Source organism: Geotrypetes seraphini, chromosome 5 (genome assembly GCF_902459505.1).
Source record: "Geotrypetes seraphini chromosome 5, aGeoSer1.1, whole genome shotgun sequence".
In the NCBI taxonomy this organism is placed as follows: domain Eukaryota; kingdom Metazoa; phylum Chordata; class Amphibia; order Gymnophiona; family Dermophiidae; genus Geotrypetes; species Geotrypetes seraphini.
In genome coordinates, this window is record NC_047088.1 from 200,237,956 (window position 1) to 200,253,221 (window position 15,266).

General features: G+C 43.3%; 1 protein-coding gene across 2 annotated transcripts in view; it reads right to left on the bottom strand.

Annotated features, from left to right (window-relative positions):
* ITGA6 (integrin subunit alpha 6) overlaps nt 1–15,266 on the bottom strand; it is a 143,903-nt gene that overhangs the window by 28,577 nt on the left and 100,060 nt on the right. For both annotated transcript variants that reach the window (XM_033944748.1, XM_033944749.1), the window contains exons 12-19: nt 12,001–12,161; nt 8,506–8,646; nt 5,965–6,080; nt 5,649–5,838; nt 4,685–4,768; nt 4,496–4,575; nt 3,078–3,155; nt 220–322 (exon numbers count right to left, since the gene is read on the bottom strand). In XM_033944748.1, coding sequence (XP_033800639.1) covers nt 220–322; nt 3,078–3,155; nt 4,496–4,575; nt 4,685–4,768; nt 5,649–5,838; nt 5,965–6,080; nt 8,506–8,646; nt 12,001–12,161 — 953 coding nt within the window. The remainder of the gene's footprint in view (nt 1–219; nt 323–3,077; nt 3,156–4,495; nt 4,576–4,684; nt 4,769–5,648; nt 5,839–5,964; nt 6,081–8,505; nt 8,647–12,000; nt 12,162–15,266) is intronic.

Genomic DNA, 15,266 nt, shown 5'->3' on the forward strand with positions numbered 1-15,266 from the left:
TGATGTCACAGTCGTGTATGTGTGATTTCATCACGGTGATGGCCGCACATGTGCAAAGGCTTCCAGACGCGGCCTCCGAGCTCAGGATTTCCAAAACCCGGACAAACTGATGGGCTTTAGAAATCCCTCCGAGTGCCCGGACAGTTCTCTAAAGAGAGGACATGTCCGGGTTTCCCCAGATGTATGGTAGCCATATCTATACAACCCTTTTGGACTCACTTTAAATTCATACTCGATTAGACTTCCAACATCGTCTTCAGACTTCATTGCACTCTCACCACGAACAGTGCCACCAAAGTATACCTGTGAAGGCTTGGCAATTCTGTTTAAAATTTAAGAAAGAGGCTTCAGAACCTTCCATCAAAAATAAAATTCCATTTCATTGTAAAAATGCTTAATTAAAGACAAGGACACTCCTTTTCAGCAGCATGGTAACTGCATAAAAGTTAAGATAATCTGCTTAACATTATGGCCCGAATTCTATAAATGGCTTCGTGATTGGCAGCTGTCCACAAAAGCAGTGCCGATCACATGTCAAATCACACAACAGCACCGCTTATAGAATCGTGGCTACGTTACAGATAGGCGCCAGAAATGTAGGCCAAGGTTTAAGGCCTACATTTCCGGCACCTATCTGTGACGAGAATTGCGACTATGGAGGCGCCTACTAATGCTTAAGGGTATTTCCGGTGTTAACCACGCCTATTTTACCCTTAGGCACTGGTAGGCAATCCCGTAGTCGTAGTTCCGATGCCATTTGTGGAGCCGCTGTCTTTTTTATTTTTAATGACATTTTAATTGCTTTCAAATGATGCAGTTATTGCATCGATTAAAGGCAATTATACCAATTAAAACTGGCACCATTTATAGAATTTGGACCTATGTGGTTTTTTTCAGAGATCCTATGTGTTCAATTAGGATCACTGGAAATACAAAATTGATATCCATTGAAGTTGACTTGCACTAATAATGGATACAGTCTTAAACAGACAGGCTAATTTATCCAGTGAATAGCTGAATATTGCCACTTAAAGGATAACATCTCTCTTTTAAACTATGGTGTGATTTGGGGTGATCTGGAAGAAGAGGTAACTTTATCCATTTAGCAACTTAAAAACAGCCAAAGTTATCCATTCAAAGTATTTGAAATGAAAAAAAAAAAAGAACCCTTATCTGGTTCAGCACTGCCACTAATTCCTTAAAAGCTTTTCTGTACTGACATCTGAATATATATATCTTTTCTAAGCATAAAACAGGAGAACCAAGTCCACAAAGCAAGGAGTAGAAATGTTCTATACAGACTGGTGGACTCAATCTAGTTCATGAAAGTCCCAAAGCAGGTCATTTCGGCTGAAACATGTACATGTCAAGTCATTGAGTTTTGGGATGAATTAAAGGACTTATGAAAAAGAGTGTGTCCACCAGTCTGTAGAGGACATTTCCACTCCTTGCTTTGTGTGTATATCTTTTCTGACATACTGGAACATCTGACAGCTGTTTTGGACTGTAGCTTTCTAATACCCCTAGTGAGGTTATTGTGGGTTTTTTGGAATATTTTGATGGACTTCATTTTTTGTGTATGTAGTGGTCAGGTAAACTATGGGGCACATTTTCAAAGTGCTTAGAAACACAAAGTACCATAGGTTACTTACTATAGGTGCTTTGAAAATGATCCCCTATATATCCAGTAATTTAGGGCTGTTATGCCTTATTTATGTTAAGTTATAAGGGAGAACAAGATTGTGACAGGATGAAGTTCCCTGTCACTGGCATTCCAACAGAGGGAGCCTGAACGCTGGAGCAGTGAGAGCCTAGCTAATTTGCATAAGAGTGGCAAGTGCTGTGTTGGGAGCTCCCAGTACAGCAAACTCAGAAAGCAAGGAACTCCTTTGGGAGCTGGGTGACCCTTGGGAGGAGGAATGCCTTGAAGGCCACTGCTGACAGATACTGACAGGGTGCCTGGTGCAACAGAGTACAGTGGCCAGGCCAGTCCCGACAAGGGGGACTGGTGCAGCAGAGAACAGAAGCCCAGTGGTGGGAGGGTGCATGGGGACCTTTACACCAGCAGGCAAGAGCTAAGAAGTAGCCAGAGGGCCCAGTAGAGCCTGGAGTTGAGGAAGTGGCTCAGGCTTGACAATTAGCAGAGGGACCAGGGAAGAAGGATCCAGGTGGTGGAGACCCAAGAAGCCAAGGAGTGAGGGACTGGCAGGGGCCCCACAAGGAGAGTCCTCAGTGCATGTGTCTGCAATAAGACAACTGAGGGGCTGGGAGAGCCCTCAGTGCGTGAGTACAGGATAAGACAACTGAGTAATGGAGAAGTTGGAAAAGTCCAAGGCTGATGGGGAAGGAATGACAGCTGACTGGCTGGGACGGTGTCAACCGACGAAGAGACTGTTAAATGGCACCGGCAGCGGTCAGTGGATCCCTAGAAGAAACCCTGGGAACATTGGCCAGAGTTCTGAGGAAGGACTGGCTGAGACAGTGGAGATTGGCAGAGAGACTGGTAATGGCACTGGAAACTGCCAAAGACCTGGAGGGCCAATGGAGGGTCAAAGAGGACTCGGGAAAAGACCTGGAGAGACAGAATCCAGGGAGGTCCCAGAGAGGACCTGTTCTGGGATTTTAAGAGCATGTATAGTTTATATGTGTAATCCTGTATATTGTGTTTTAACAGAGACCTGGAAGAGACCAGAAGGTGCCTGGGGGGTGTGGGTATGTGATGGGTAATACCGCTCAGCCCTGTCACTTGATGACATAGATTTACATCATAACAGATAATTCATTTATTCTTAACAGGATTGATTTTTTTTGGTGGAGCCTAAAATTAACATTGATGAGTACAAAACAATACAGATTTTGACTGCATGGGAAGGGGCGTGGTCCACCCATAGCCATGCCCCTGATTAATAATTATGAATATGTAGATTGTAGGCACTTTTGTTGAATTCAAACCTGAATGTAACTCAGCCTTCAGCTTTTGCTGAAAAAGGGCGTGAGCTAAACCAAAACCCCTTCCTTCCTTCATAGTTTTATAATTAATTAACAATTAAAGGAAAATGTAATAAACAAACACTTACCCAGAAACAGACAAAAGTAGTTCAACCACCACTTGAGCTTTTGCTACAACTGAACCCAAGTTTGGCTGGCTGCTGGTTCTAAAACAGCAAGAAAAGGGCGTCAACTTCCGTAAAGAATGACAATTTCTCAACTTGAAAAGAACACAGAAATCATTTGCACAGGCAATCCTTGGAAACTATATGCTGTTTCTTGCATTCTGTTTTCTAATGTTGGGCTTCTTTTTAGGTTTTTCTGTGTTCTTTAGGGGGGGTTTTAATTTTTTTTTTTACACTAAGCTGTATTAAGCTTAGCTAGCATGGGTTTTAGTGCATGGTAAGCATTAGCATGTCCTCCCTTCTGATGCTCCCCATAGCACCAATGCTATTGTGGACATTCTGAACACAGCAGCAAGCAGGTCTGAAAGGCAGCTAGTGGTCAGTGCAGTGGGCTGTAAACCAGGTGACCCAGGTTCAAATGCCACCTGGATTAAAGTTTGTTGCATGGACCAATAGGCTTCCCCTCTCCTCTGCTGGGACATCTGTGTGGACATTTTTGATGCACAGCACTGCCTATGCCTGGTAGCATTATAGAAATGGTAGTTTTGTACAAATGCTACCCGACAGGCAGCCATGCTCTTGGTTTTTTTGGCATTCATAAATCTGGACATTTTGTTTTAGAAAATGGCTGTTCATTTTAAATGTTCTTGTATATTTTCAAACAGAAAACACCAACGTTTTTCCTGTTAGAAAATGGCTGCAAGTTAGACATTTATGAAGTAGGACATTCCCATTCTGACTTGGACTTTCTTTTGAAAATGCCTCTCCTTAAAGGGTAATTGAACCATGCATCTCTTTAGTGCATGGTGCAATTACCCACTGACACCTAAAACATTTTATGCCCGATATTCCATATTAGCTCAACCCACATCATCAAGCACCTAGTGGGGGATTCCCTGGTATCTTATGGTCAGAGAAGAGTAATCCTTAGCCTATCCTGTTAGGTACTTGGGTTTAAAATGGCACTAGTCAACCCCTAGAAGTAGTCTCTTGGTATCACTGCTAGGGGGGGGGGGGGTCAAGCTACTAAGCTGGTGACCCAATGCTTTCAGGAAGAAAGAATGCCTACTCCACACTGGTGTTATCTTTCATGAATAAAGCAGTTTTAAAAACAAATGCAAGCTTTTTTAAAAATTCAATTTCCATAATATTGAGGTAGTTTGCAATGCATCTCTTATTTTGGCTTTTCAGTAAAAGTATTAAGAACAAATGTATGGTTTTACTATTAATTCAGGTTATTGGGGGGGAGGGTGGAGGGTGTCCCCTTAATGCCCATTAATAATTTCCTTCTTTGTTGGTAATTCAGTCAGTTCTAAACCACAACCTGCTCACTTTTTTTTAAAAACAAGTCACAATATAAAATATTTAAAAAACTTTTTTACGTTTCCATCTTGAGAAGAATGTCCAGATCAGTAGTGTCAACTGAAATTTCACTAGTACTTAAAATCAGATAAAATGTAACCTAAAGAAAGAAGAAAGAAAAAAGGAAAGTGCACAATATAAATCTTTGCATTTCATGACAACTATACATACAATTTCTTTTAAAGTGTAAGAAGAGAATTGTAGCTTACATTGGAATTTCTCTTGAAGGGATTTCCAAGTTCACATTCAGCTTGAGAGCCATTCTGATTGGCAGCACACATTAGCTGCTTTTCCTGCATTGATGAAATAAGAAAATAAATCAGATGGGAGGGTCCTATATTTGATATACCACCTATCTATGACACAAATCAAAGCATTTACATTTACTAAATACAGATGCTTTCTCTGTCCCTTGTGGGTTCACAATCTAAGCTTTTTATCACAAAGAAATACAAAATTTATGGAGGGCTACTTGTCTTGTTTGGAAATCTCAAATTTCTTTGAAAAAAATATTATTTGGTCTAGCAGGTGTTGGAAGCTGTCAAAAATGTACCCCTTCTTTTACAAAGCCTGATAGTGTGGGCCGCTGCAGTAACTGTCCCAAAGCTCATAGGGTTTGAGGGGGGGGGGGTTTGCCACATGGCAGCCACTAGTGTGGTTTTGTTATTGTTGAATAAACATGGCCATTCTAACTAGCCTCGTGAAGAGTAATTTTAATAGTCAGGGCAGGGAGGGAGGGGGCCTGGGTGCAGAGACTGACAGGGTAGGTGAGGGATTAAGGGAGGTGCTGGATGCAGAGCCTGGCAGAACAGGGAAGGAGGGTGGCAGGGAGCCTGGCAGAACAGGGTGCAGAGCCTGGTAGGGCAGGGCACTTGATTATTAACCCCCCTCCCAGTTTAAATTCGAGTCAACTTTTTTTCCTCCATTTTGGGGGGAAAAAGGTTACCTAGGTTTATATTTGGGTCAGTTTATATTCAAGTATATGCGGTAATTATTTTTCCTGGCATAATTTTCAAAGTGAAAGTATACAAGTGTACTTTCATTTTGATTATGTGGTAAAACCCATGGAATGAAATGTATGCATATATTTTTCACTCGTGTTCATCTGCAGTATTGTGGGTAAAGAAGATATCAGGGGAAAAAGCCTCAAATAAACAAACAAATACCACTTACAGGATAACCTCTCAGCTCTCTGTACGTGGAATATGACAATGTGTTTGGGAAAGATGCAATTAATTTAGCTTCATGTGCATCATCTCCATCTTTTTTGGGATTCAGAGGATCTGATGGATTATTTGTAATCGTAATTTCTAGGGCAATATCCTTCTGGTTTTTCAGGACAAGAACTGGAGTGTCTTTCTCTCTATAAACAGAAATATTAAAAGTTTGGTTTATTTAAAAAGTTCAGAAAATCTTACAATGGAACATAAAACAGTAAACTAAAAGCAATACTTAATATAACGTAAACCTAACATACAGCATTACTTACATTTGTAAATATGAAAAGTTGTCCAAGGGGCTCTCTCTTGTACAGAATTTGTATTCAAGTTTTAGGTTGCTGTTACAGATGTTATCATCTCCACATCCTTCCTTTAAAAACTGCATCTAGTTATTGACAAAAATGTAAGCAATATTGGCTAATTGTTCTCAGTCTGGACAGAAAAGGGCATTCACCGATACAAAATACCTCCTTGCCATAAAAGACCAACTCTTATTACACGAGACACCCTATGGAGGAAAAATATTTTCGGGTTGAAATTCAAAGCAAGCTTTTCCTGCCTGCTTAAATCACATTGGCCAGTTCAGATATGGATATTCAGCATAATCTAACTGGCCAGTGCTGCTGAAGACCCACTGTGACTGCCTGCTATCAAAATTTCTAGTTTCAAATCTTGGCAAAGGAGACTTATAATAGATATTGGTTCAAAACTGTGGAATTATCTCCCTCTGAACTTGTACACACAGGTAAATTATGTGCAGTTCTTTTTAAGAAGTATTTTAATGTTTAGTGGAGGTTCTGATGTAGTTTGACATTCATGTATTGTAACTATTTTAGATGCCGGTTGAGAATTGTGTAATGAATCAAGTGTAATGAACTGTGATTTTTATGAGTAACTGTGATCTGCTTTAAGCTAATTAAATTTTTGGTTAAGCAGAATGCAAATGTGTTATTAAATTTAAATTAAATTACATTATTTGGACAATAGCAATATTCAGTGGGACTAACTAGACATGCTAGACTGCTTAAAGCAGTGTTTTTCATTGCAGAGCCCAGGGGCCAATGGCAGTCCTTGCAGACCTCTGGGGTGGCCCTTATTCTGGCTTTCTTTCTGCTGCCATATTTTCTGAAAAAAGACCAAAAGTTTGCCCAAGCAAATTCCTGCCAGCCACTAAGGTGCTCAAGTCATAGACTGCTGACCAGCCTTCAGATGGAAATGACTTTCTGTAGTTATGCAGCCAAGTTGGATAGAACTGGTGAATTAGAGGGGAACATTTAATGAGTCAGAACCTAGGAACCAACTGATTTGAATGTGGCTCAAAAAGAAGATGACAGACCAGTGGCTCTGCTATTTTTATTTTTCAAATAAAAAGTGAAAAATTGTATGTTCATGCACATTTCTCCCAATAAAAGAGTATTGGGGTAATATGCAGTGGGAAGTGTTATTTTAAATGTTGACTGCCCCTGCTAAAATTAAGTCCAGATATTGAATGCTAGGCCTTTTTTGGGTACTGGTATTAAATACCATATATACTCGAATATAAACCCAAAAATGGGGGTCTTGGTTTATATACGAGTCCCATCAAGTCCCGCCTCCCCCTCCCCCCTACGACCTACCACAGGCCTCCAGTACTGCCCTGGTGGTCCAGTGCTGCAAGGAGCCATAGTTAGCGATCAATCCCTCCCTCCTTCATGCACTGCCTCTGCAACTAACTAACCAGCCTGCCCCCTCCCCTCCCAGTCCCTCTGTAGTACGGTGACTGCTGGACAGGAGCATAGAAGGATCGTTCTTGCCCCACCTCACCCCTGGACCACCAGGGACCTAAGGTAGGACTGCAGGGGAACCGGGAGGGGAGGGGCAGGCTAGTTAGTTAGTTGCAGAAGCAAAGTCATTGTGAGGGAGAGAATAAAGGATCAATCGATTGGTGAACTCTGGCTCCCCATGTCACTGTACTATCAGGGCCGTACTGGAGGTCCAGGGTGGGTCCAGAACACCAGGGAAGGGAGGAAGGTTGATTCTGCTATCGGTTTATATTTGAGTTAACATTTTTCCTCTAAAATAAAGGGGAAGTGTAATCTCAGTTTTTATTCGGATAAGTCTACAGTATATACGGCATTTGGGCATGTGTGGCCGGCCAGCTCTTACCTAGTTAAATTAAACCATAGGACTGCTTCTTATGTGGTCCCATTTGGAAGGTTAACCAGTTAAGAGCTGAATATTGGCTCTTATTTCGTTAAGTTCAGACTCCATCTTGGATCACCCATCCATTAGCTGGTTTCAGGATATTAAGTGGCACTGACTGGGCCAAGTGCTGCAGAATATACCCTCAGGACCCAGTCAGTGTGAATTATCCAGAGAAGAGCTGCTCTTAACCAGCTAACTCATTTGAATATTGGCCCATGAATTCCTATTTTTAGTCCTATGACTGTTTTGCTGTATTATCTTTTTTAAAGAAAAAAAAAAAAAAATGAAATGATTAGCCAGAACTTAACCTGTTTAGGCCTTGCTAAATGAAATGTGAAATAGGTTCAGAGGTTTCTCATGAATCATCCAGTTTTAGTTTAACATACTGCTGATCAAACTCTCTCAACAACAAAATAAAAAGCCTGCATGGGATCATATTGCTTGTGCATAGCACATTTATTTTTCAGTGCTTGTAGCATGCAACCTAAAAAGAGGTGAAAAATGTGTTAATGGCAAAGGCAAAACCCAAGCCTGTTGCAAAGGTTCTGCACTGAACGGCAGCAAGTTTACTGTGGCAAGTTTACTCTGGCATGTCAAAGCAGTGTTTTTACCGCCAATTAGCATACCTCCGAGCTCACTGTGCTGGGTTCGTTGGAGTTTAGAATAGGAAGGAGTTCTCCAACTTGTCTCTTATTCCGTCTGGCAGACTCGCTGATCTCCACTCCCACTGTTATAGGAATGGGGCGCAGTTTATCTCTGATGTTTTCCTTTAAAAAATAAACAGAGCACTGAGCTTTTAAAACCACTTTCTTCTCTTTTAAGACAGCATTACATTTCCTCCTCCCTTTAGATATGGAAGGCATTACAGTACCTGTCATGCTGAGCACAAGCATGCAGTGGAGTAGCGAGGGCGATAAGCGCCTGGGGCTCCTTCCCCGATTTCCCCTGCCTCTAGTTATTCACCTACGTGAGTAACAATCTCAATGTGCTCCTCCCGACATCGGCAGCTCTCTCTCTGATGTCACTTCCTATACATGGCACCTGAAGTGACATCAGCGGGAGATCCGAAGCGGTTGCAAGGAGCACAATGAAGTTGTTGCTTGCAGCTGTGAACGACTAGAGGTAAGGGGGAAGGGCAGGGGTGGTGCATGCGTGGCGAAGGGAGGAGTGGGAAGAGGAGGAGGGGACAGAGAGGAAGAGAGGTGCAGGCGCCCCCACCAACATGGCACCCTGGGTGGACCGCCCCCTCCCCCTTACTACGCCACTGCAAGCATGTCTAAAATAGGACGATTTTCAAACCAAAAAAGATCAGACATTTTTCTGGTTCAAGTATTATCAAGTTTGCCACTGGATTTTTGGACTTTTTTTGCAAACAGTCCCAAATCAGATTTGGACATCATCATATCAAATGCCCTTCCAAGTAGTTTCATTAGAAAAAAAGCTCATAGAACTACTCCTAATAGCGTACAAACGCACACAGATAAATTTACACCAATTCTGAAGGTGTAAATGTGTGCATGTCATGTATATTTTATAAAATAGTTCCACACATTTCAACTCCACTCCAGCTCTCCCCATGAGTCACCTACGTACACTGCATGTACAAGTGCGTGCAATCTTGTTGACACTCATAATTTGTCATGCAATTTTATAGCAGTCCTTTTCTACATGAAAACATGCAAAACATCTTCAGACCTGACACTACTTTCATGGGACATCTCTCGCACTCCTGCTGGGGAGTCAATAATTCCCGCAGCCTGCCCCTCCCTCATCAGCAGATGCATTCAAGACGTCATCTCCTCTTGCTGCAGGACCAGTCTCACAATAAGAGCTGCAAAATTTGAACAGGAGATGGCATTTGGTTAAGGCATCTTCTGCTGCTGGAGGGGGCAGTGGCTTGTTGCTGCCACAGCTCCAGATTGAGAAGGCATGGGATGAAGTTAAAAGGTTATAGGCTCAGGATTAATCTGAGGAAATACTTTTTTTTTTTTACAGAAAGGGTGGTAGACATATGGAATATTCTCCCGGTAGATGTGGTGGAGACAAAGATTGTGTCTGAATTCAAGATAGTGTGGGACAGGTAAGTGGGATCTCTTAGGAAGAGGAGGAGATAGTGGATGCTGCGGATGGGCAGACTGGATGGGCCATTTGGCCTTTATCTGCCATCATGTTTCTATGGCCGTGGAGTTGTGTGCCAAGGGGTGAAACCAGAAGGCAGAATAGGTGGGATGGGGCAGGGCAGATCTGAAAATCTCTCTCTCAAGAATTGGGCCATCTTGGCAGCTCTGCATCTTCATGCCATCCCCTCACCAATATGCCAGTAAGGCTAGATATTAGAATACAGTACTACTGTAGAATTCTAGTCTAAAATGGAGGTAAGTTATTGCCATACAAATTTGAAATGTATGCATTACTTGCTTGTTTAAAAAAAAAAAATTTTTTTTTTATTTTTATTTTTTTGACGAAAAACACAGTGCAAGCAGGTGCAGTCCACAAAGAAGAAGAACAAACAGAGAAATTTTGAACTTGACAAAGAAGACTCCAAGGGACTGAGCCAGCATAAGAATGAACAAGTAGCTATATGGTCTAGCTCAGGGCTTCTATACCTGTCTTGGGGATCCCAGACCAAGTCAGGGTTCCAGAATAAAATTCACATTCACCAAGTCTGTAATGCATACACAAATCTCTCCCATATTCATTGTGGCTGCAGGGCTCCCAGGACAGGTTTGAGAAACCCTCACCTAGTCTGCAAAGCCATTAGGACTCAGGAATGGGGGAGGAGGGAGTTATGCCTGGATATTCAATACTGGGCAGTGTCCGGCACCGGCGTTGAATAGCTGGGTTTATGCAGCTGGCTGTCTCTTATGTGCAATATTTAAGATTTAACCACCTAAGTGAATTCAGATAAACATAGAACTGTGGTTTGTTTTTTTGGGTCCAATTTGTCTGCTTAGCCTAGGCAGTTAAGTGCTGAATATCAGCTCCAGATCACTCACAAAATAGCTGGTTTTCAGCTGAGTAGTTAATGCTGATCCATTTAAGTACTGCTGAATATCGATGGATAGCCCATGACGGGTCTAGGACGATTCATCGCAGCCGATTCAGCAATGAATCGGCCATGGCAACATCTGACCTCTTGTGAGGGGGCTATGCCCTTCACCCCCCAAAAAAAATAAGAACGTCCCGGCATCCCCCACCCCCAAGGTAGGCGCGCCCCTCCACCACCCCACATACCTCTTGAAAAGTTCACCCCTTTGTGAGCATCATTATCCACCTCCTGCTCTTGTCAGCCTCAGCTCCCCTCCGATGTCACATCCTGGTCCTGCGACTAGGAAGTGATGTCAAAAGGGAGTCATGACTGGCTGAGCAGGGTGTGGAAGATGCTGCTCATGCCAGTGAACTTTTTAAGAGGTGTGCGGGAGAGGGGGCAAAGAGGAGGAGAGGCACTGGTGGTGGGGGGATGGGGAGGAGGAGAAGCACTGGCAGGGGGGTAGGGCGGAGAGGAGAGGCACAGGTGGAGAGGAGATGAGGCATCAGTGGGGGGAGGGGGCAGAAAGGAATCAGTGGGGAGGGGGGAGGTGGAGAAGACGAGGCTCTTGCGGGGGGGGGGGGGTTTGCACAATTCATCACGGTTCATTGCAGTTGTCATGTAGAAGACAATTCATTGCAGCTGTGATGAAATGTTCCGCAATGAAATGGCTGCAATAAATTGTCCCATTCTGGCCCCAGACAAACAAATTAGCTGGCCAGGAACCTCTCCTGTCTGCTTAAATTGCTTTTAATATTGACTTAGTAGGTGTTTTTTATTATTATTTTTGTGACACAAGTGCTATTGTTGGGTACTTTTCCCCCACTGTGTGGAGCAGAGGAACCAAGGCAGGCATGGGAAAGGGTGAAAGAGTACCAGAGGAAGCGTTTGTTTTCCGGTGAGTAGCCAACACATGCCTTTTCTTTTTTTTTTTTTTGCTGTTTCAGTTAAAAGTGAAAATCAGAAGCCCTAACTAGAATTAAATCAAGTACAGTCTGAGTGTAATGAAGTGTTACTTGATATGGTTACAAACTCCTTTCTAGAATGGAGTTTTCCTCAAGAGACCCATGACTGTGCATGCAGTGTCCATCACCTGCAACTGAAGTTTGATGTTGATGCACTGTTTTTGATTTTGTCGCCCCAGTCTTAAGGTCCCATTGTACTGGTGCTCAGTTGGACGAGCAACAAATTGAACTCTTGAGGGTAGGCCTAACCTCCGCCTTTCTGACTCTGCTACGAAGCTGTAGGCAATATCTGAAAAAGAAAAAAAAAAAGCACATATGAAAAAAGATTCAGTTCAACTCAACCAGGCATTTATAATCCGCTTATCCAAAACCCATAAATGATGGTAACACAGTTTTGCATAGAGGCCAAATGTGGGAATTGGGACAGTCATATTTTTAGGTATTTCGTAAAATACAGATAAGGATGCTAGCAACTAAACGTAGATTTGCCAACACATAGAGCAGAAGCAGTGTAAAGGCCATTAAACACTTATCCCTCAAATTCTATGGAAAGCACTAAAAAAATTTTCAAGGGTGTGACATGGTTATAGAACAGGAGTGGATTGAGGTTGTGCGCTAGACGTTATTTACTTAGATTTCAGCAACGCCTTTAACATGGTTATTTATTAATTTAAAAAATTTATATACCGTTTAAAACTACAACGGTTTACATAGTTTACATAGACTTAGTGTTAAAATAACGACAAAATAAAACCAAATACATAATAAAATGAAGATACATACAATCCTCAGGCAGAATGTAGGACCCAAAGTGGTTAACAGGATTAGAAACTGGTTGACTGACAGAAGCCAGAGGGTGGTGGTTAATGGAATTCACTCGGAGGAAGGAAAGGTGAGTAATGGAATGTCACAAGGTGTTGGGGGGCGTTACTATTCAATATATTTTTGAGCAACATTGCTGAAGGGTTAGAAGGTAAAGTTTGCCTTTTTGCGAATGATGCAAAGATTTGCAAGAGTGGACATCCTGGAGGGAGTCGAAAAAATAAAAAAGGATCTGCAAAAGTTAGAATGGTCTAATGTTTGGCAATTAAAATTCAGGGCGAAGAAGTGCAGTGATGCACTTGGGGGAGTAGAAATTCGAAGGAACCGTATGTGCTGAGATGTGAGAGGCTGATATGCATGGAGGGGGAGAGGGAGCTTGGGGTGATAGTGTCTGAGGATCTGAAGACAATGAAACAATGCGACAAGGAAGTGGCTGTAGCCAGAAAGATGCAGGGCTGTATAGAAAGAGGCCTAACCAGCAGAAGAAAGGAGGTGGTGATGCCCCTGTGCAAGTCATTGGTGAGGCCCTACTTGGGACTACTTTGTTCAGTTTTGGAGGCTGTATCCAGCTAAGGATGTAAAAAGACTGGAAACGGTATGAAAATGGTATGGGGCTTGTGCCAAAAGACATACAAGAAGAGATTGGAAGATCTGAATATGTATACTTTAGAGGAGAGGAGAGACAAGGGAGATATGATGTAGGCATTTAAATACTTAAAAGTTATTAATATAGAAACAAATCTTTTCCAGAGAAAAGAAAATGGTAAAACTAGAGGGCATGAATTGAGGTGGCAGGGTGGCAGACTTAGGAGTAACGTTAGGAAGTTCTTTTTCATGGAGAGGGTTGTAGATGCCTGGAATGCCCGCCCAAGGGAAGTGGTGGAGACGAAAACAGCAACGATATTTATAAAAGCATGGGATGTACATAGAGGATCTCTAATTAAATCTCTAATTAGAAAATTAATGATATAAAACAAATTAAGGCCTGCATGGTCTGTGTCCCATATATGGTAATTTGGTTTAGGATAAGCTGAGAAGGGCTTTGATAGAAGCTCCAGTGACAGGATGGTTAGGATAGGCTGGAGCGGGCTTCAGTGGTAACTCTAGCAGTGGGAACCTAAAGACAGTACTGGGTGGGCTTCTATGGTCCACTGCCCAGAAATATTAAAGAAAGACAATTTAACCATGAATGTATAAAGCACAGTTACTTACCGTAACAGGTGTTATCCAGGGACAGCAGGCAGATATTCTTTACGCATGGGTGACGTCACCGACGGAGCCCTCGGTACGGACCTTTTTAACTAGAAAGTTCTAGTTGGCCGCACCGCGCGTGCGCGAGTGCCTTCCCGCCCGACGGAGGAGTGCGTGGTCCCCAGTTAGGATAAGCCAGCTAAGAAGCCAACCCGGGGAGGTGGGTGGGACGTAAGAATATCTGCCTGCTGTCCCTGGATAACACCTGTTACGGTAAGTAACTGTGCTTTATCCCAGGACAAGCAGGCAGCATATTCTTTACGCATGGGTGACCTCCAAGCTAACAAAGAGGGAGGAGGGATGGTTGGCCATTATGAAAATAAATTTTGTAACACAGATTGGCCGAAGTGTCCATCCCGTCTGGAGAAGGCATCCAGACAGTAGTGAGTAGTGAACGTGTGAACTGAGGACCAAGTGGCCGCCTTGCAGATTTGCTCGATGGGCGTGGAACGGAGGAAAGCCACAGAAGCAGCCATAGCTCGGACTCTGTGGGCCGTGACAGCACCTTCCAGTGAGAGACCGGCCCGAGCATAACAGAACGCAATACAGGCAGCAAGCCAATTGGAAAGCGTCCGTTTGGAGACAGGACGACCTAGACGATTAGGGTCGAATGACAAAAAGAGCTGAGGAGATGAGCGGTGAGCCCTGGTACGGTCAAGGTAGTAGGCCAGGGCACGCTTACAATCCAGCGTGTGCAGTGCCTGTTCCCCAGGATGAGAATGGGGTTTAGGGAAAAAGACGGGCAGCACAATGGACTGGTTGAGGTGAAAAGCTGAGACCACCTTCGGAAGGAATTTGGGATGGGTACGCAGGACCACCTTGTCATGGTGAAAAACAGTGAATGGTGGATCGGCGACCAGTGCATGCAGTTCGCTAACCCTCCTGGCAGAGGTGATGGCAATTAGGAAAAGCACCTTCCAGGTAAGAAATTTGAGCGAAGTTGTGGCAAGAGGCTCAAACGGAGGTTTCATGAGTGCTGATAAAACCACATTTAGGTCCCAGACGACAGGAGGAGGCTGCAGAGGTGGTTTGACATTGAAGAGACCTCTCATGAACCGGGAAACCAGTGGATGAGCCGTGAGAGGTTTTCCGAGGATAGGCTCGTGAAACGCAGTGATGGCACTGAGGTGGACTCTGATGGAGGTAGATTTGAGGCCAGCATTGGACAATGAGAGCAAATAGTCCAATACAGATTCCACCGCTAAAGAGGTGGGATCATGATGATGCCGTAGACACCACGAGGAGAACCTGGTCCACTTCTGATGGTAACATTGAAGGGTGGCCGGTTTCCTGGAGGCGTCCAAAATGAGACGGACAGGCT